At 39.6% G+C, this 22,519-nt stretch overlaps 2 protein-coding genes across 2 annotated transcripts; both read left to right on the plus strand.

The window, feature by feature from the left end:
* The first annotated feature begins 382 nt into the window (after window positions 1–382).
* On the plus strand, window positions 383–4,911 carry LOC143663869 (protocadherin beta-3-like). Its single transcript, XM_077137219.1, has one exon. The coding sequence runs from the start codon at window positions 398–400 to the stop codon at window positions 2,744–2,746; it is 2,349 nt and encodes a 782-aa protein (XP_076993334.1). The 5' UTR covers window positions 383–397; the 3' UTR covers window positions 2,747–4,911.
* LOC143663868 (protocadherin beta-4) lies at window positions 4,911–22,448 on the plus strand. Its single transcript, XM_077137218.1, has one exon. It carries the CDS (start codon window positions 13,347–13,349, stop codon window positions 15,720–15,722), a length of 2,376 nt encoding a protein of 791 aa, XP_076993333.1. The 5' UTR covers window positions 4,911–13,346; the 3' UTR covers window positions 15,723–22,448.
* Window positions 22,449–22,519: the final 71 nt, after the last annotated feature.

Below are 22,519 nucleotides of genomic sequence, written 5' to 3' on the forward strand. Positions count from 1 at the left end.
GGCATTTCAGTTCTCTAGGTTGCGATCTACTCATATGACATAAGAAATCCCTCCAACAGCGTCAACTGGGTCTGATAAGGGGACTAAGCATTTAAAAAAACAAAACGGCATAACCCCACAGCCTTCTCCAAGAATTTGAAACTCCGAGCGAACGCGTGGTGGCGCTGTTGACTAAGAAGGCGAATTAACCCACAGCCACAACCACTGCGTACTCTGGGACGCACGAACGCTGAGGTGTAACTGAGGATTTTTGTGAGCTTGGGAAGGTTTGCAAACAAGCAAATCAGAACCTCTGGGAAAGATTCTCCGCTAGGCTGTCTCCAAAGGTTGGGAACAAAAGACTCTGTGTTCCCCAGCCTTGTCTGAGGCTCTGCTTGGCGACATATCCTGGAAGAAGATGGCGGAGAGCGCAGTGGAGGCCGGAGGGGAGCGCTTTCTTAGACAAAGGCAAGTCCTGCTTCTCTTAGTTTTTCTTGGTGGGTCTCTAGCTGGGTCTGAGTCGAGACGCTATTCTGTGGTTGAGGAAAAAGAGAAGGGCTTTTTAATAGCCAACCTAGCAAAGGATCTGGGGCTGAGGGTCGGGGAACTGGCCGCGAGGGGGGCCCAAGTTGTGTCCAGAGGGAACAAACAGCATTTCCAGCTCAACCATCAGACCGGTGATTTGATCCTGAATGGGAAATTGGACCGAGAGAAACTGTGTGGGCTCACAGAGCCATGCATACTGCATTTTCAGATATTACTACAAAACCCTTTGCAGTTATTTACAAATGAGCTCCAGGTCGTAGACGTAAATGACCACTCCCCTGTATTCCTTGAAAATGAAATGCAGTTGAAAATTTTAGAAAGCACTCCACCAGGAACAGTAATTCCTTTAGGAATTGCTGAGGATTTGGACGTGGGAAGAAATAGCCTCCAAAACTACACAATCCTTCCCAATTCCCATTTCCACGTTCTCACATCCAGTCGGAGAGACGGAAGGAAATACCCAGAACTGGTGCTGGACAAAGCGCTAGATCGCGAGGAGCAGGCGGAACTCGTTTTAACGCTCAGGGCGCTGGATGGCGGGTCCCCACCCCGGTCGGGTACAGCCCAGGTCCACATCCTGGTCACAGACATAAATGACAACGCTCCAGAATTTTCCCAGTCGCTCTATGAGGTTCAAATTCTAGAGAACACCCCCCTCCACTCTGTCATTATCACCGTGTCAGCTACTGATTTAGATACAGGACATTTTGGGACAATATCATATGCCTTTCTCCATGCTTCTGAAGAAATTCGCAAAACTTTTCATATAAACCCAATTACTGGTGCTATCCAGCTAGTCAAATATTTGGATTTCGAGGCTGTAAGTACTTATGAGGTTGATATAGAAGCCAAGGATGGCGGAGGCCTTTCCGGAAAATCAACAGCCATAGTTCAGGTGGTGGATGTGAACGACAACGCGCCGGAATTGACCTTGTCGTCGGTTAACAGCCCCATCCCAGAGAACTCTCCGGAGACGGTGGTGGCTGTTTTCAGTATTTCCGATTTAGACTCTGGGGACAATGGGAAGATGATGTGTTCCATCCCGAACAATCTCCCTTTCGTCCTGAAACCCTCGGTGGAGAATTTTTACACTCTTGTGACAAACACAGCTCTGGACCGAGAAAGCAGAGCCGAGTACAATGTCACCATCACCGTCACCGACCTGGGGACCCCCAGGCTGAACACCGAGCACACCATAACCGTGCGCGTCTCCGACGTCAACGACAACGCGCCCGCCTTCACCCAGACCTCCTACACCCTGTACGTCCGCGAGAACAACAGCCCCGCCCTGCACATCGGCAGCGTCAGCGCCACCGACAGGGACTCGGGCCCCAACGCCCAAGTCACCTACTCGCTGCTGCCGCCCCAGGACGCGCGGCTGCCCCTGGCCTCCCTCGTCTCCGTCAGCGCCGACCACGGGCAGCTGTTCGCGCTCAGGGCCCTGGACCACGAGGCCCTGCAGGCCTTCGAGTTCCGCGTGCGCGCGGCCGACGCGGGCTCCCCGGCGCTGAGCAGCGAGGCGCTGGTGCGCGTGCTGGTGCTGGACGACAACGACAACGCGCCGTCGGTGCTCTACCCGCGCCACAACGGCTCGGCGCCCTGCACCGAGCTGGTGCCCAGGGCGGCCGAGGCGGGCTACCTGGTGACCAAGGTGGTGGCGGTGGACGGCGACTCGGGCCAGAACGCCTGGCTGTCCTACCAGCTGCTCAAGGCCACGGAGCCCGGGCTGTTCGGCGTGTGGGCGCACAACGGCGAGGTGCGCACCGCCAGGCTGCTGAGCGAGCGCGACGCGCCCAGGCACAGGCTCGTCGTGCTGGTCAGGGACAACGGCGAGCCGCCGCGCTCGGCCACCGCCACGCTGCACGTGCTGCTGGTGGACGGCTTCTCCCAGCCCTACCTGCCGCTCCCGGAGGCGGCCCCGGCCCGCGCCCAGGCCGACTCGCTCACCGTGTCCTTGGTGGTGGCGCTGGCCGCGGTCTCGTCGCTCTTCCTGCTCTCGGTGCTGCTGTTCGTGGCGCTGCGGCTGTGCGCGAGGCCCAGGGCGGCGTCGGGGCCCGAGGGCCACTTTTCTGGGCACTTGGTGGACGTGAGTGGCACCGGGACCCTGTCGCAGAGCTACCAGTACGAGGTGTGTCTCATGGGCGACTCTGGGATAAATGAGTTTAAGTTCTTGAAGCCAATTCTCCCCAGTGGTCTTGTTCAAGACATTGAGCGGGATTAGAGCAAAACTCCAATAGCTTAGATTTTCACTAAAGAAGAAAAAGTAGTTAGGCATGTTGTCTATGAGTATTTACTTTATATTGATATGTCTTTATTTGGTACAGCAAATTGTTTTTATGTTGCTTCCAATGTAATCACGCATATTCTCCTTTTTTCATCTGCTTTTTATCTTGCTAAAGTAATATCAACTTATCCCTTTTTTCCTAATACCCCGGCAAAAATAAATTCATTTTATTTTAAATTGTGATTTCAAATAGGCTTGTTTGAATGAATTAATTTCAAATTCAAATTCTAAATTCCAAAGCAATGTAGAGTTCCAACCCATCAATCTTAGATTTAACTTTGTTGAACGTATTTATGTAATGCTCTGCATAATGCTCCTAAAGCCACTTTGTCTATGGTTAACGAAGTTTGTAGATAAGGATATGTTTTCTTTGAGATACATCAGTGTACCATTTTTAGAGGCATAGGACTTGAATGAAAGTAATACATTTTCTTCCGTTTCTGTATTGGCACTTACAATGAATATTTCAATATTGCACAGGTTTATAGTGATCATAGGTGGGCAAAAATTAAAGCACTTTATGAAAACTTACTCTCACATTTGCCTGAAGTGTATTTATGATACCTGAGAAAACAATTAAACTCAGGCTATTTTAATCGGTTTGCCACTTGACATGAAGACAGTCTTCAGTAAGGCGTCTGGCGGATTGATCATTCAGTTTGTAAATTGATAGGTAAATGTTATCAGCTTCATTTATTTTTTAGTTCAAGAAAGCACATGTAAATGTGATCTCTAAATGCCTTCTGGTAAAACTAGTGTCCCGTCCAGCCCTACTCTATTATTATTACCTGGTGGCATTTATGTGGTGATAGATGAGGGAAATATTTTCTTTGACTTCGGATTACGTATTATCCTTCTGAGATAAACATTGCCCATCCACTTCAGCATTCTACCTCCTACAGTATAACTAAAAGAAGATGTACAAAGAATAGGGAGTTTTGAAGAGGCCAGAGCAATATCATTATGAAAGTCAAAATTAGCTGAGATTAAGAATCAAATCTGGAAGTAATCAAGACATTAAATTTTCATGGCTATTTTGAGTGAAATAAGAAAAGCTCATTTTTAAGTAACAAAATATTTGGAGTCTACCTAAAGAAACTTACTAGGAAAGTTTCTTCTCGTAGGCATTTTCTCATCCAGAAATAGAACTTTGTGGGAGTTGTTCATAGGGGAGACCAGAAGAGAACAGAAGTTTCTCAAAGATTTTGGAAACTCCAAAAACGGGGAAATAATTTAAGATTACCCTGCCTTCAATCATACATTAAACTCTAGTTATTATTACATTGAAATAGTATCATTTTGTATTATAGTTAAATCCAAATTCGTGAATCCTTCATAATCAGGAGAAAGAATATTTCCTTTTACTAATTACTTGATAGAGATGTTTGAATGTGGCTCTTACAGTTTTTTTTCTTCTTTTCACACTAAACTGAGTTTTCATGAAGATTATCAAGAGCACAGAGAATTCTGACCAAGACTTCTCTTTATTTGCTGATTTAGTCCCAGGTTGTGCAGCACCTGGGAGATATAGTAGAGGATAGTTCTTTTTAAAAATTATTATAGCAGTTGTAGGTTTACAGAAACATCATACAGAAAGTACAATATTCCCATATACTCTCTACACATACAGCAGTTTTTGCATTAGTGCGGTAGCTTTGTTACAATTTGTGAAACAACAGTACCATAATTATACTATTAACTTTAGTACATTGTTTATCTTGTTTTGCACAGTTCAATGGGTTTGGGTCTGTGTGTATGTGTGGTAACATATACAATCTGAAATATCCTTTTTTCCCCCTTTTTGGGGTAATAAATAATCCCAATCTCCATAGGGCCAATTTATTATTTAATGGTCTCTTTTGGCTTGTTGAGATTTCTGGATACTCAGAGAACTTTACTGTATTAATCTCCAATTGGATTCCAAATTGAGTGTTGCTCACATCTTTGATTTCAAAAACAAATAAGAGATTAAACAAAAATAAAGTGTAAAATAATGGCAAATTTCAAGGCCTTTCTGTTTATAAAATTAACTTCCAGAAAACCATATTTAAATTTCCTGGCCTCTAATAGACACAGCTATTGAATTTTGGTTAGACTTAATAGTATCAAAAAAGAAATGAGATATGCATGATCCCAAAAGCTTTAAAAAACTTAAAAAGTAACCAATCATTTATTCTCAAACATAATTGTAGTTAGCGTATTCTCTCTGAAAATACATCAATTCATAAGTAATTTAAATATTTCTTAAAATTCACAATCCAGTTTTTAACACTGAAAGAGAAGGGATGACAATATTAAGTATTTATGTGGGGCTGTTAAAAGACTAATGTTGTTCAAATATCAGCCATCAGAATTTGTGAAGTCATTCACCATACTTTTCATAAATCTCCCTTGATCCTTAAATGCTGCTTCCGTGCAAATGAGGATATTAAAAAACATATGACAGTTTTTCTTCACAGTCCATTATTTTATTATAGGGCTATTTTTTTTTTCTTGGAGTAGGTTGTTAATGCTTTTTTAAACCCAGGAAGCTGTTAGTCATAATTCAGAGTTATTATGTCTACTGCTCATACCCTTCACCAGTGCTTTGGTTATAGCTTTTTTAACATTTAAATTCATTTTTCTTCTGTTCTTTGTTTTTGGTATCCAACAATGTTGATATTAACATATTTTTTCCTTGATTCTTGATGTTCTGTTACTTGCTAAGTTCCACCAACCTAAGATTCACCCAATATACTGAATTTTTTGTTTTCTTAACTATCTTTTTCTGTTTCAAAATTTCCATTTGGCAAGTTTTTATAACTTGTTCTTATTGTGCAATTACCATTTCCTCCTTTTTCTGTTTGACGATAGGAAATATTTTACTCTTAAGTTCTTTCCTTACCTTCTGAGTTTCTATTTTTTTTTTAAGTATCTACTCTTTCATTTGTTGAGCCTATTTTTCATGGTGTTTGTCTTCCTCATGTGCTTGGCAATATTTTACTGAGAACTCATCTCCTACTGGAGGGTTCCCTCATATCAGTACTGGTTTTTATAATCTTGGTGAAGGAGGGAGGGAGAGGAGAAATCTCCAGGTGGTTTCAGCTCCACTTCTGCAAGTCTAAGTCTTAAGTTTAGAAGCTTAGCTCTCTTTGCCACGCACAGGTAGAAGTTTGGATCCAACCCCTACAGATGTGTTTGAACTGAACCAAGTCTCCCTTAGATAGTACTTCTCTGCATTTTCTCTATGAAGCAAAAATCACAGGGAATGTCATTTATTGGTTACCATGGTGTCTGCTAAGGCTTTAGACATGAAAGCAAATAGAAATTGTTAATCTTTTCATCTTGATGGTAAGCAAACTAATTTTGAGAAAAATTGAGTCTCATAGTTGTAACTGAAGTAATTGATTCATGGGGAATACCTACTGGACAAAATAATGATCTTAGTTTAAGTAATGAGTATGTGTGACAATGAGCAGGAAGAGAAAATGTAATCCAAGATATTGCCCCTGAAATAATGGTTGTGAATTTTTAGAAAATGGGATTGAATTCCATCAGTAATGCAAAACTGATTTGTTCCATCCAAGACAATCTCCCCCTCATGAAAGTATCTATCAAGAACTGTATTTCTTGTAACAGAGAGATCAGTGCTGAGTACCATCTCAATCACAGCTAGGGGACCTCCAGGCAGAAATACAGCACAATGTAATTGTACTGGACTTTGACATTGATGACAACTCCCTTGTCTTTATCCAAATCCCATTTACTTCACTAGTCAACAATAAAAGCAGCCCTATCCTGCACATTGGTAGCATTAGTGCCCCAAACAGAGGCTTTTACCTAGGGAATTATACTCAATTTATCTTCTCATTGCTGCCCCAGGACATATGCCTCAACCCTATTTTGTATCAGTCAGCATAGACAAATGGAAACCTGTTTTCTTTGAGGTCCCTGTTTTTTTAAGCCCTTGAAGAGTTTGAGTATTAAAAGAGTTGGAGGCTCCCTGGGGTTGAATTTCACATACAACTTGCTGGATGAAAAAGAAAACCCACTGCAAAGCTATTATATATTTTGCACTAACCTGGAACAAGGTGGGTAGCCTAGGTGGCAACTTGGGCCAAAATTCATGACCATTTTACCAACAACTCAAGGCCTCAAGGTCCTGGATGTTTAGCATATGGGCCTGCAATTTGAAAATATGACAGGTGTGAAGCACATCTAGGTGACAGACATACGTCCAGGCATGATCTGGCACTTATCAAGTACAACAGGAAGCCACCTTTGTCCGCCGTGGTCATCCTACATATTGTTAGAACCTCTCCCAGACTAACTTTTCATTCCTTAAACCATCCACAGAAGCACACTCCAGCTGGAAGGTCTACCATTTTTTTGGTTATTGTCTTGGCTCAGTCTTCTTCATTCAATTCTCTGGGCTCCTGTTCAATGATGTCAAATTTTGGAGGATAAACACAGAACTTTTGATGGACTGATATTCATAAGAAGAGCCCTTTCTAAGCATCTTGGGGATATCAGCACCACTGGAACTAGTTCCAGAGTCATAAGTATGAGAGTTTTCAGACTGGAATATCAAGTAAAGTGGATTAAAATTTCTAAAATTGGACTTGTGGGAAGATGATGGAGTAAGGAGCTTCAGGACTTAGTCCTTCCACCAGAGCAACCATTAAACAGGCAGGAGCTTTCTGAGACAACTATTTTGAAACTCCAGAGGCCAGAAGAATGCTGTACAACATCCAGAGAAGAGTGAGAGGAAGAGGCTGATAAATTATGAGAAAGAATAGCAAATTGGGTGGCTACTGATGCCCATCCCCCACTCTCCAAGCAGGCCACCATGGGGTCCAGCCTATGGCTAGCCCACTAGTGATAGAAAGGGGCATAAACATTCTTTCCCCCAAGACCAGGGGTGGGCATGGCCAATTACTGATCATAGCTTTTGATCAGTGATCATTAGCAACTTTGGATCATTAGAGACTCAGCTCTAAGGAAGGTCATTGTTTTAACCGCCATGAACAAAGGTAGTGGCAGCCACTGTTTCAACCCACCCAGTAGGGTGGAGGAAACTTAGAGATGCTATGATTCCTCGGGGTTATAGGGGAAGTTAGTTGAAGGGCAACATCTTCTGGGCAGGCAAAGTAAGTCCAGCTGTGGGGAGCCCCGGTAAAAGGTCTTGGCACCCTACCTGATAGCCTTTTCAGGGCACACTGGAGCTAGTTTTTGTCTCCTCCATGTATGTCTGGCCTTATTTGGGCTGGAAAGGACTGATTTGAGAAAATCCTGTCCAGCATGTCCTACCTTCTAGAATTTGCTCCAGGTAAACAGAAGCTTTGAAAAGGTCTGACATGTTCCTGGAATTCTAAAAGGACACATGTATAGGGCTTTGTGTATGACCAGGGCTGTGCACATACTCAGGAAAGAGCTGAGAAGGCTGTAAGTTATCACCATTTGCTAATCTTGAGGATCTCTACAAGCAGGAAGTGAAAGCTAAGGCAGAGTTGTTAACTTTCTAGCTGAGAACTGAAGGTGTGCCACAACATGCACATAGACCCTTGGCAAAGACTGAGATAACTACTGGTTCTATGAATGTAAATAAATCTGTCCAGTCATTAACTTACCACTTAACTAACTGAGTAAAGAATTCAGTGGCCACAATTATTTCAGAAAAGTCACAAAATAAACAACAACAAGAGCAACAACAGAAAACCTTAAAGAGGAGAGAGAATCTGATCACAGAAGTTGCCATATATTATTTAAAACAAACACTTTTCAACAACAACTAGACATTCAAAGAACCAAGAAAGCATGACCCATACACAGAAAAAGTAACCAACAGAAGCTGTCCCTGAAAAAGCCAAACATTGGGCTTACTAGGCAAAGACTTTAAATCAGCTATTTTAAATATGTTCAAAGAATGAATGGAAACCAGGTCTAAAGAATTAAAGGAAAGCATGAGAACAATGCCTTATCAAATACAGAATATCAATAAGAGATGGAATTATTTTAAAAAATAGAAATACAGGAGTTGAAAAGTACAATAATCAAAATGAAAATTTTATTAGAGGGACTCAATAGCATATTTGAGCAGGCACAATGAAGAGAAATGAACAGAGCCTGAGAGAACTGCATGTTTCCACCACCAGGAAACCAGCATACACATAGAGGAGTCCTAGAAGGAAAGAAAAGGGACAAAGGGGTAAATAATAGTAGAAAAGATAATGGTTGCAAATTTCCCGAATTTCTTGAAAAACACTACTCTGCATATCCAAGAAGTTCAATCAATGAACTCCAACTAGAATGAAATCAAAGAGATCTTTACATTGGTCCACCATGATCAAACCATCAAAAAGCAAAGACAAGGAAAGAATCTGGAAAGCAGGAAGAGAGAAGCAACTCATCACATACAAGGGATCCTCAATTAGATTAACATCTGATTTCTCATCAGAAATCACGGAGGTCAAAAGGTAGTAGTTCATACTCAGGGTGAAAATGAAGTGGTATTCCTGTATTTCTAAAGTTTGAAAGACATCATGTTCTACTGTTTTGTCTCACCCAGAGAATGTAACATTTCTAACACTCACAGCCCTGTATGGGATGCACATATGAATAAAACAGGCAAAGAATAATTAATAACCAATGGGTCAGAAAAAATTAAATGAGTCAGGGGTTTGTTTATTAATTGACTTACTAATTTTTAATTACTTTTAAAAAAGGTTTAGGTTGGGAAAAGAAAGCTGTATCTCCAATGCCCATTCCTCTTCCCTAATCCGAGAAGCTGTGTATATTTTTTATATTGAGGTTCTGTGTTATGTTTTGTACTTGGAAAAAAAAAGTTTCTATCAATTTGAAAGAAACAATTTGACAATCACTGTTTAAAAAAAAAACATATTCAAAGTGCGGAAATAAAAAGACTACCAACCAAGAATTCTATATCTAGCAAAACTATCCTTCTAAAATAAGTGAAAATAAGAAATTTCCCAGAAAAACTAAAACTGAGAAAATCTGTCATAAGCAAACCTGCCCTACAAGAAATCCTAAAGGTAGTCCTTTGTGCTGAAATGAAAGGACACTAGAACTTTCATTTAAGTCTAATTCACTTAAAGAGCACCAGTAAAGTTAACTACAAAGCTTTTTTTTAAAAGATGGTATATCCCAGGGATGAATCTGCCCATTGCACCATGGGATCAACCTTGGCATCCCCTGACCAAAAGAGGGAAAAAAAAGTGTAACAAAGTATCGGTGACTGAGAGAGACTTGAGAGGCTACTCTGGAGGTTACTCTTACACAAGCGTCAATTAGACATTGCTAAATATCATAACTTGCCAACCCCCAACCAAAGCCATTCCAGCCAATCCTAAAGAACACCTAGGGCAATATATAAGATTCTACAAAAGTTCCATGCACTAAGGTAACTTTCCAGAAATCTACAACCTCCAGATGGGTCCCTGGATCAGATAAGTCCTGAAACCTACAGGGGCAAGCCTCTCCAGAACAACAGCTAGTTCCATCTCCATACCCCTTATTACTGATAGCCCCTTCCAACATGAAAAAGTTAGAATGGACATAGCCCAAATACCCCTAAAGAGTGGGTGAAAGATGAAAGGTGATGGTGGACTTATACAGAGAAGGTAGGGTTTAACAAAAGAGTATGATTGCTGAATCATTAAATTGATATTTCTTTTAGTCTCCAGTATCTTAGAGCAGCTAGAAGTAAAAACCTAAAATTGTGGAATTAACCCATACCAAACTCTGAAATCTTCTCTACAACTAATTGTTGTGTTGTGCTTTGAAATGTATTGCTTTTTTTGTACATATGTTATTTTTCACAAAAAAGAAAACAGTCAATTGTGATGATAAAAAAAAAAATTATTCCTTCTAGCCTCCAATGTTCTGGAGGAGCTGGAAGGAAAAATCTGAGATGACAAACTTTGGGATCTGTCCTGTAACTACTTGTTGAAGAGTGCTTTGAAAACTACTGCTTTTTTCTTTCTTTTGTATGTATGTTATATTATACAATAAAAATTAAAAATAAAGATGTCATTTTTATACACACCAGCATAAAGGCGAGAGAAGGGAATGGGACTGTATAGGAACAAACTTTCATACTATGGAAATTAAATTTTTATCAATCCAAACTAGATTGTTATAAATTAAGATGTTAACTGTAATCCCCTGAGCAACCAAGAAGAAAATAACTAAAAAAAAAAAAAAACAGTAAAAGAAATGACAATGGAATTAAATGGTTCAAAAGAAAATATCTACTTAACAACAACAACAAAAGAATAAAGTAATGTAGGGATAGAACAAAAAACCATTAGAGATGTGAAAAACAAATAGCAAAATGGCAGACATAAAGTCTATGCATCAATAGCTAAATTAAATGTAAATGGATTATGAACTACAGTCAAAAGACAGAGATCGGCAGAATGGATTTTTAAAAATGGCCCAACTATATATTGTCTACAAGAGACTGATTTAAGATTCAAAGACACAAATAATTTGAAAATAAATGAGTGGAAAAAGATATACCCTGTAAACAGTATCCCAGAGCTGGAGTGGCTATATTAATATCAGATAGGACAGACTTTGAGACAGACCTGTTACTAGAGACAAAGAAGGATATTTTATAATGATGAGAGGGTCAATCCATCAAGAAGATATAACAATTATAAATATATATGCATATAACAATAAACATAAATAGGTAAAACAAAACTGTCAGCACTGAAAAGAGGAAAAGATAATTGAACAATAATAGTAAGATTTCAATACCCTACTCTCAATAACAGATGGATAAAATTTCAGGAAGAAAACAGAAGACTTGAACAACATTAAACCAGCTAGACCTAACAGACATTATGCCAATGCCATATCCCTTACATGAATTAATAGGAATGGAATCAAAGTAAATTAATTGAATGTTCTTAGCATGTATTATATTCTCATATCTCAGAACCTGTACTCATTTTCAGACATTCATGGCCGATGTGTGATGTGATACTAATGTGCTTATATAGGTAGAGTCATCATTGTTTAAATGGATTAATTTATTAACTTATTCAACTGATATTTATTGACTACTATAATCCAGGCTTCTTCCAAAAATAGTTTTTGCTAATCTTTCCATCACCATAAGAATCTGAGGTTATTTACATACTTTTAAAAAGTATTCATCAAAGGAAATTATTTGCTTTTATTGTAAAAGCTGCACTGGGAGCTCACTTCATTTTATCTGTATAGTTTTAAAAAAGGCAGCTACATTCAACTGAGGGTTAAAGAAGATGCTTAAGGGGGGGAAAATTTATATGTGCCAAGGTAAGAAGTATTCCATCCAATATCCTAACTGTAACCAATACACTAGTCAACTGTGTCTCAGTGTTTCCCTCTTCTTCAGTGTATCTGGGAAAGCTCAACTGTTGCAGACTGTGCTGAAATCAACTTAATAGTCTCCCTTCTTTACCATATATGATTGGGCAAAGCCTGAGGCTTTTAAAATGTTTTAAATCTGTGCTTCTTGTTTTCCCAGAATCAGCTGGTCACGCAATATGATAACTGGGACACAAAGGATGACTATGTTAACAGGCAAACTTATAAAATATAATTTGTATCTATTTAGCTAAATAAGCTGAAGCTTAAATCCTCTTTTCGTTAACAAAATTCCATGGTTTTTAATCACTTGATTTTATCTTGATATTACCCTGATAATAGCTATAAAGAATAATCAAGTTCTACCACTTCAGTTTCCCTATCTGTAAAACCCTTTTCATTTCCCCTCCATTTTTATGAATCTAGGATTCAAATACTATTTGCTTTCTAAATTGAATGTGGGTTCGTTGTAATAAAGCGATATGTCTCTATTTAACTGTTTTAGGATTTGCAGACCAGCAGAGGAAATAAAACCCATGGTCTGATGAAACAGTTTCCCTTTAGGTCCGTGTGGTATAGAACACATTAAAAAACTTTTGCATCATCATAAAGTACTCACATACTTGGGAGAAAAACAGATATGTTATGAATTAGATTGAAATTTTATAGGAGGTTAGCTTCCAAGCTTAAAGTGCGCAAAGGGGAAATGCAGTTCTTTTAAGTTGCACTGACAGGAGTGTGGAGAGACTGAGATATCCTTTTGCTTTCTGCTCACAGAAGTTCTCGTTCATGCAATTTAAAGGAAAAACATTATAAATTACACAATTCAATGTAATAAAGTTTATAAAAGCCCTATACACTAAAAAAAATGGTTTGGACACTTCCAAAATGTGCCTTGACTTACAAACACTAAGACGCAGGGTGGCGCTGCAGGCTAAGATTGTGAATAAAGAGCCCTAAAAAGCTTGCAGATTCCTTTGTGCTGCGAGACAGAATAAAAACACACGGAAGAAGCTTTGCAAGCAGCTCCGGGTTACCAACAGATTTGGGGCAGCATTATACTACATGGAATTAAGGTTAAAAACAACTTTGTTACAATTTCTCCAAACAAGAAATCAGGATTGAAAGTTCCCAGTCTTTTCTGGTTGCTAAAAGGGATTATACACACCGGGACTCCAACATGAAGACGCTAGAGAGAATTCAACTAAACAGGCAAGTGATGGCCTTTATTTTGATGGTGGTGATCTTGTCTTGGGCTCACTCCGAGCCTATTCGTTATTCTGTGCTGGAAGAAACAGAGAGCGGCTCCTTGATAGCCCATCTAACCAAGGACCTGGGCCTGGGAACTGGGGAGCTGGCTGCCCGGTCGGCCCGGGTGGTCTCTGACGATGACAAGCAGCGTTTGCAGCTGGACCGTCAGAGTGGAGATTTGCTTCTGAGGGAGAAATTAGACCGGGAAGAGCTATGTGGTCCTATTGAACCGTGTGTTTTGCATTTCCAAGTGTTCCTGGAAACACCAGTGCAATTTTTTCCAGGAGAATTATTGATCCAAGACATAAATGACCACTCTCCAGTATTTCCTGATAGGGAAATGCTCTTGAAAATTGTGGAAAACAGCCAGCCAGGGACTCTATTTCCATTGAAATTAGCTCAGGATTTGGATGTGGGCAGCAATGGTCTTCAAACATACAAGGTCAGCCCCGAGTCTCACTTTCACGTTCTCACTCGAAATCATAGTGACAGCAAGAAATACCCAGATTTGGTGCAGGACAAACCGCTAGATCGAGAGCGACAGGATGAGTTCAGCTTAACCCTTACGGCTCTGGATGGCGGGTCTCCACCCAGGTCTGGGACTCTCCTGATCCGAATCCTGGTCGTGGACGTCAATGACAATGCTCCTGAGTTCGTGCACTCGCCATATGAGGTCCAGGTCTTGGAAAACAGCCCCCTTGGCTCCCCAGTAGTGAGCGTCTTGGCTAGGGATGTAGATGCTGGAAACTTCGGGAGTGTTTCTTACAGCTTATTCCAAGCAACAGATGAAATTAAACAAACTTTCTCAATAAATGAAGTCACAGGAGAAATCCGACTGAAAAATAAGTTGGATTTTGAGAAAATTAAGACTTACCACGTGGAAATTGAGGCCACAGATGGAGGGGGCCTCTCCGGGAAAGGCACTGTGGTCATAGAGGTGGTGGATGTGAACGACAACGCCCCCGAACTGACCATATCCTCAATCACCGGCTCCATCCCCGAAAATGCTCCTGAGACTGTAGTCGCTATCTTCCGGATTCGAGATAGAGATTCTGGAGACAACGGAAAGATGGTCTGCTCTATTCCAGATAATCTGCCATTCATACTGAAACCGACTTTTAAGAATTTCTACACCCTGGTAACAGAGCGCCCTCTGGACCGAGAGAGCAGAGCCGAGTACAACGTCACCATCACCGTCACCGACCTGGGGACCCCCAGGCTGAAAACCCAGCACAGCATAACCATGCGCGTCTCCGACGTCAACGACAACGCGCCCACCTTCACCCAGACCTCCTACACCCTGTACGTCCGCGAGAACAACAGCCCCGCCCTGCACATCGGCAGCGTCAGCGCCACCGACAGGGACTCGGGCCCCAACGCCCAAGTCACCTACTCGCTGCTGCCGCCCCAGGACGCGCGGCTGCCCCTGGCCTCCCTCGTCTCCGTCAGCGCCGACCACGGGCAGCTGTTCGCGCTCAGGGCCCTGGACCACGAGGCCCTGCAGGCCTTCGAGTTCCGCGTGCGCGCGGCCGACGCGGGCTCCCCGGCGCTGAGCAGCGAGGCGCTGGTGCGCGTGCTGGTGCTGGACGACAACGACAACGCGCCGTCGGTGCTCTACCCGCGCCACAACGGCTCGGCGCCCTGCACCGAGCTGGTGCCCAGGGCGGCCGAGGCGGGCTACCTGGTGACCAAGGTGGTGGCGGTGGACGGCGACTCGGGCCAGAACGCCTGGCTGTCCTACCAGCTGCTCAAGGCCACGGAGCCCGGGCTGTTCGGCGTGTGGGCGCACAACGGCGAGGTGCGCACCGCCAGGCTGCTGAGCGAGCGCGACGCGCCCAGGCACAGGCTCGTCGTGCTGGTCAGGGACAACGGCGAGCCGCCGCGCTCGGCCACCGCCACGCTGCACGTGCTGCTGGTGGACGGCTTCTCCCAGCCCTACCTGCCGCTCCCGGAGGCGGCCCCGGCCCGCGCCCAGGCCGACTCGCTCACCGTGTCCTTGGTGGTGGCGCTGGCCGCGGTCTCGTCGCTCTTCCTGCTCTCGGTGCTGCTGTTCGTGGCGCTGCGGCTGTGCGCGAGGCCCAGGGCGGCGTCGGGGCCCGAGGGCCACTTCCCCGGGCACTTGGTGGACGTGAGCGGCACCGGGACCCTGTCGCAGAGCTACCAGTACGAGGTGTGTCTGACGGGAGACTCTGGAACTGGTGAGTTCAAATTCCTGAGGCCGATTATCCCCAACCTCTTGGTTCAGGACACTGGGAGAGAAGTGAAGGAAAATTCCAACTACAGGAATAGCTTTGTATTCAGTTAAGTATTATATTGGTGCAGTGAACCTCTCTTTTTTTTTTTTTTTGGCAAAATAAACTCCCACTGCAATGTCCTTCTTTTAAGAAATTGTGTTGCTATTTAAATATCGTACTACTCTTCCAAATGTATGCATGTCTCATAGAACTCATTTCTTTTTTGCTTTATTATTGGTATTAATTATACTTACTAGTTTTAGTTATACTAGGTACTATGTATATTTTGGCATAGTTGACATCATCAAAAAGTTAATCTTTCCCTAACTCTGAATCACTGAAGTGTAATGAGAAATGTTATTTTAATGAATTTCTTAAATTAGTTAATATGCCCTATTAGTTAAAACTTTAAACTTGTATGTAATATTGAATTTCTGTATGTTCTGTTGTTGTTGTTGATGCAAAACTTCATCTGTTCAAGGCCAGGGTGTTGGAAATTCTTTATCACTACCCAGGCGTTTCTTCTTCACTGCTCATGCCTAAACTACCTGAATAGCAGGAGCACAAAATTCAGCATATTAATTTTTTCCATATGTTATATAAACATGCCCATCATTAAAATATTAAATATCCTAAAATTGTGACCATTCTCCCATTATGAGCACTACATATGCTAGCGATTATCCTATTTTATTTGGTTGCTATGGAATGCTACCTACCTGGCAGATGGTAAATGCTACATAAACACTCCCTATTACTAAAATTTTTTTAAATGTTGATAATTTCTAAGTAACAATTAAAGAGAAAAACTCACATAACTTTTCATCTCCCTCATGAAGTAAAACTGTTAAGTCACCGTTTGATATAACCCTTTAAAAATAAATCTCAGAGGGCGGGCAATGGTGGCTCAGTGGCAGAGTTCTCACCTGCCATGCCAGAGACCCGGGTTTGATTCCCCATGCAAAAACACCAAAACAAAACAAAAAATAAATTAAAAAATCTCTAGAGCCTTAAATAAACCCTAAATCCTTTCAGAGAATTCAACGGTATCATATGTCTCTTTGCTCTTCATTTTGCCCTATAACTAGAAGTTCAAATGTAGATTAATGTATGCATTTCTCTTTGTTTTTCTGCAGATTTACTCACTTTTCAAAAGATTTAGGGAATTTCTTCTGAGTCTTTGGCTATTCTTTTCAGGTCTTATTATTAGGTTATATCAGACTTTTTACTTTGCAGACATGGACAATTCTTATCAGCAATATAGTGACGTATTTTTGATGTTCGAGTTATCTTATGTTTTGTTCTTCAATGTAGACTTAAGATATTTTGTATAAATTTGCTTTTTTCAATCATGCTCAAGTTGCATTTCTATGAAATAAATATTCATTTAGCCCCATATAAATGAACTAGTAATGAATTTTTCTGAATTGTAATTGTTTTATGGTGTTTTCAATGAATCAAGTAAGCTGATAGTGTGATTTCCAGCTTGTTAAATTTATATGGATATAACTTTAAACACGGTTCGTTGGACTGGACATTTGGCACAAGGTGAGCAATTGAAGGACATGTTTTATAATATAAAATATTTATTTCTAAATCTCAAATATCATTCTACCAAAGTTTATGTAACTGCATTTTCCCCTGAATTACTCTTTTCCCTAAAGATATAATGAAATAGAAAGGGGAAATACTGAATGTTAAATTTCATTCCGGAAATATAGCTTTTAATCTTCATCCAATCTAAAAATTGAAGTAAGGCGGTAATAAAAGTGTGAACCAAATTAAACACAAGCAAATATATAAGATATGAATATGATCCTTTTAATCTCCTTGCAAAAAAACTATGGTACATCTTTAATTTTTCCACTTATCATTAGTTATTTAAATTTAAATGTAATGGCTTTTATGTGTGATAACCAGTAAGAAATTTGATTGGCGTTTTCACCAGTCTATTTCAGCCACATGGAAATCCAAGTTACTTGTTTTGTTTATGCCAGGATACCCCAGTTTGAAATCTCCCCCACATGAGACTTCCCCAATAAGCATCCTGAGTCCACCTTATCTTGGTGTACTCCTAAAGCACAAATCCTTCCTTGCTCTCTAGAGGCCATCACTAGACTTCAGTGTAGAATACATAGATCCACATTTTGAAGCTCAGTTATTATTCAAAATTCAATTATTAGAATTTATTAGTAATTGTGATCTGAATGCATACCTTCAGAAAACTAGGCTAGTTCTCTTGTTGCAAAACAAAACAGAATGGAAGCCAAACATCTTGATAATCATACCCATTTCAATCTTATTTTCTCAAATGTTTCTATTATATATGCATAGTTTACCATTCTTTTGTTGTTGGTTTTAGACACAGTATTATAGTGAGTTTAACACATGCTGGTGGGGGTGGGGCAGAAATTCTGGAAGCAGTGTAGACCACAATTACTTCACCTCTTTCTTTACTATTTATTATTCTTTTTTACTATTACTATTACAAGTTACAAAAAAATAGTTTTAAGTAATCTGAGGTCAAAAGTTATGCAGATATTTGGTGTAATTCTGCTTTTAGGTTAGATGGATTATCTAGCAGCAGAAAACAACCATAAAAGCCAATTAAAATTCAGAAATCATCTGTTTGAAGCATCAGATAGCAGATGATATCATAAGAACTGAAGGGGCTCTGATTCCCAAAGCTAAGTCCTTGGACATGTGACCCGACTTCTAAAGTCAGGTTTACTCTGAGGACATTTGCTAAGTCTGAGAACAGGCAAATGGCTCCTGCCATGGGTGAGTAATTTCAGTGACCTTTGTCAGACTGGAGGGGTCAAGCTCATGGCCAGCTTTTCCCCTCAGGACACTTGTCAACTATGGGGTAGCCCCAGGAAGAAGACTAAAAACCTAAGCGGAAAATTTTTGAAGAGCAGAGTGATTCGAGTTTGGGACCAGTCATGGGAAGAGACTGTGGTGACTATACCAAGTTCTCAACTGAAGATTCCAGGGGCTTATCAAGACTGCAAAGAACCTTGAGTATTCACAGTACCTGTTTAGATTACAGTGATTTGATTAGGCATTATTTTATCAAGCTAGAAGAGTAAAAGGTGAACTCTTTTGGAAGAAGATATTATATAGAGCCTGGATAGCTTTTTGCATAAATATCTAGCATTCTATTAAAAAAATTCTAGGGACACACACACACAACTGGATGGCATGAATCAAACCTGGGGACAAAATTGACAACACAAGCACTCCACAAATGATCCAGATACTATCATTAACTGACAATTATGTTAAAATATGTATGACTAATATGTTAAAAACAAGGAAAGATAGAAAAAAACAGAGAAAAAGACAGAAAATTTCACCCACGTATTGAAATTTTAAATTTTTCATTAATTCAAAAATTGAAAAATACAGTATCTGAAAGTTAAAACTATTTAGGATTAGTGAACGTCAGGCCAATATAAAATATCCAAACAGAAGCACAGAGGAAAAATGAAGAATACAAAGCAGAGCATTACTGACATGTGAGACATAATGAAAAACCCTAACATGCATGTGATTGGAACACTATAAAGAAGAGAGAATAAGAATGAGGAATAAGCAATATATGAAGATAAAATGAACAAGAATTTTCCAAAATTGATGAAAAATCTTAACCCCTCAAGAAGTTCAGTAAAACCCAATCAGGATAAATAATAATAATAATAAAAGGACTGTATTATAGAAAGAATGCTGAAGGTCAAAGTCAAAGAGAAAATCATAAAAGTTACTACAAAAATGACACATTACCTTCAATGGAGCAACAGCAAAATGGAAAGGTGAGTTCTCAACATAAATCAAGAAACTAGAAGACAAAGGAATGTTGTCTTTCAAGTTCTGAAAGGAAGTAACTACCAAACTAGAATTCTATTAGCAGCAAACATTTCCTTCAAGAAGGAAGTTTTCAGATAAACAAAAACTGGGAGAATTAATTGCAGTCACACCTGATTTTAGGAAATCAACCCTTATGGAATCACAGAATGGAAGGAAGGAATGAAGAGCAGCAAAAAGTGCAAATATATGGGTAAATATAAATGAATAGTGACTGAATATTGATTATACAAAGCAATTTTTGTAGTTCTTGAAGGATTTGAAATATTTGTAAAATTTTTATTCATAACAATAGTGTAAAAGGCAGATGGGGTAAATGGAGTTAAAGCGTTCTAAGGGTCTAAGCATTATCAAGGAAGTAGTACAATTAAGTGATTTGTATTAGACGCTTATAAGTGAAAAATGCATGCTGTGATATCTAGAACACCACTGAAAGAATAACTTAAAAATTTATTAAATGGAAAATATGTATTTGAATAATAAAAAAGATAAAAATATTTAGAAAAAAGAAATGCAAGGGACAAATAGAGAAAATAATTAAATGGTCAATATAAATGGGAAGACATCAGATAGTGCATTAAATGTAATTGGACTAAATAATCCAATTAAAACCCAACTCATCAGACTGGATTTAAGAAAAATTCAGCTATGTTTTCTCTCTCTCTCTCTTTCCCCCTTTCTCTAGTGTAGCTGTATTCACAAAAGACAAAGGGAACTTTAAGGAAAGATGCATTACTAGAGATAAAAAGAGACATAATATTATAATAAGACTTAAATCTACCAGAAAGATCTCCTAGTTCTAGTATAAAGTTAAATTGACAGAACATAAAGGAGAAATAGACAAATCCACAATCATAGTGGGAGACAACACAACTCTCTAATACCTGATAGAATAAGCTGACAAAAAATACAATAAGAATATAAAATAATTGAGCAATACAGACGTCATATTTGAGTAAATTGGCATACGTAGCACCCTGAAGAGTGCATACTTTTTATGTGACACAGAATATATCAAAATTGTATTCTGGGTCATAAAGCAAGCCTCAAAAAATAATTGGAATGACTCAGAGTATGAATTCTGACTGGAGTAATATTAAGCCAGAAATTAAAAACAACAAAAAATCCCCCAAATATTTCAAAATTGTATTATATAACCTATGGGTCAATAAGAAATCACAACAGAACATTTACAAAATATGTTGTACTGGGTAAAAATTAAGATCTGACATAATCGGGGCTTATAGAGAAATTTAATTCTTTACATGCACATATTATAAAAGAAGACTAAAAGCCAATAATCAAAATTTTAATCTGTAGAATCTAGGAGAAGAACAGAGCAAATCAAATGCAAATAAAGATTAAAATAAAAATTGACAGAAATCAATAAAATAGACAATAAATAGGTATCAGAGAAAATCAACAAAGCCATAGTGATTAATAAAATTAAAATCTCCTAGTAAGATTAATCATGAAAAAAATAAAACACCAACTACCAATATCAGGGATGAAGGAAGGTACATCACTACCAATTCTACAGTTATTACAAAAAGATTTTTAAAAGGGGATATTATGAACAACTTTATGATAATAAATTTGACAGTTTATGTAAAATGGACAAAATCCTTTTAAAGCACAACATCAAAACTGATGAAATAGAAAAAGATTAATCATATCTGTTAAATATATTAACATTGTTATTAAAAAACTCCTACTCCAATATACACCTGTGAATTTTTCCAAATATTTATGAGAGAATTAACATCAATTCACAAAATTCTTTCAGAAAATAGAAAAATAGGAACTATTTCCTAAATCATTCAGCTACCAGCATAACATTGATATCCAAACCTGAATAGGAAAGGAAATTATAGACCAATCTCTTTTATAAAAATAGATGGCTAAATTCTAAACAAAATATCAGCAAATAAAAGTCCCTTGCGGGATTGGAGAAAAACTATGGAACTATTAAACTGGGGAAACCCCTGATACTGTCTCAGACATTAGGGACTCCCAGGTCAAGAGGCCAAGCCCTTGATCTTGAGGGTTGTTCTTATGAAGCTTATTTCTGTAGTGGAGAAGCTAAGGCTTCCTATAGTTATGCCAAAGAGTTACTTCCAGTAAACCTTTTTTGTTGCTGAAATGTGGCTTCTTTCTAAGCCCAACTCTGCAAGGAAAATCATTGCCCTCCCCCCTATATGGGACATGAGATATCCAGGAGTGAAAGTCTCCCTGGCGATGTGGGATATGACTCCCAGGAATGAGACTGGTTCTGGCACCCTGGGATCAACAATGCCTTTCTGATCAAAAGGGGGAAAAGAAATGTGAAAAATAAGTTATCAGTGGCTGAGAGAGTTCAAATACTGTCAAGAGGCTATTCTTGAGTCTACTCCTATGCAAGCTTCAGCTAGTTACTGCTAATTCCTATGGTTTGCCCAAACCCAAACAAAACCATTCCTGTTAACCCTAAAGAACACCTAGGGCTCTATCTAAGATTCTACAAAAGTTTCACACACTAAGATTACTTTCCAGAAACCTAAAACCTCCAGATGGTTCCTAGGCCAGATAAGCCCTGAAACCCAAAGGGGTCAGCCTCTCCAGAATATCAGTTATTTCTATCTCCCTATCCCATATTGTTGATACCCTTTCCAACATGAAAAAGTTAGAATGGCCATAGCCCAAATACCTCTAAATATTGAGAGAAGGATCAAAGGATAAGGAGGAGTTGGTAATGGAGAAGATAGGATTTAACAAATGAGTAGGACTGCTAAATCATTATATTGATATTTCTTTTAGTCTCCAGTGTCTTGGAGCAACTACAAGGAAAAACCTGAAATTGTGGAACTGTAACCCATAGCAAACTCTGAAATCTGTTCTATAACTACTTGGTACAATGTACTTTGAAATTTATTGCTTTTTGTATATATATTATATTTCACAATAAAAAATGTTTAAAATTTTCAGTAAATAAAATTCAGAGATATATAAAAAGGAAATAATACAT

Source organism: Tamandua tetradactyla, chromosome 20 (assembly GCF_023851605.1).
Source record: "Tamandua tetradactyla isolate mTamTet1 chromosome 20, mTamTet1.pri, whole genome shotgun sequence".
Taxonomy (NCBI): Eukaryota; Metazoa; Chordata; class Mammalia; order Pilosa; family Myrmecophagidae; genus Tamandua; species Tamandua tetradactyla.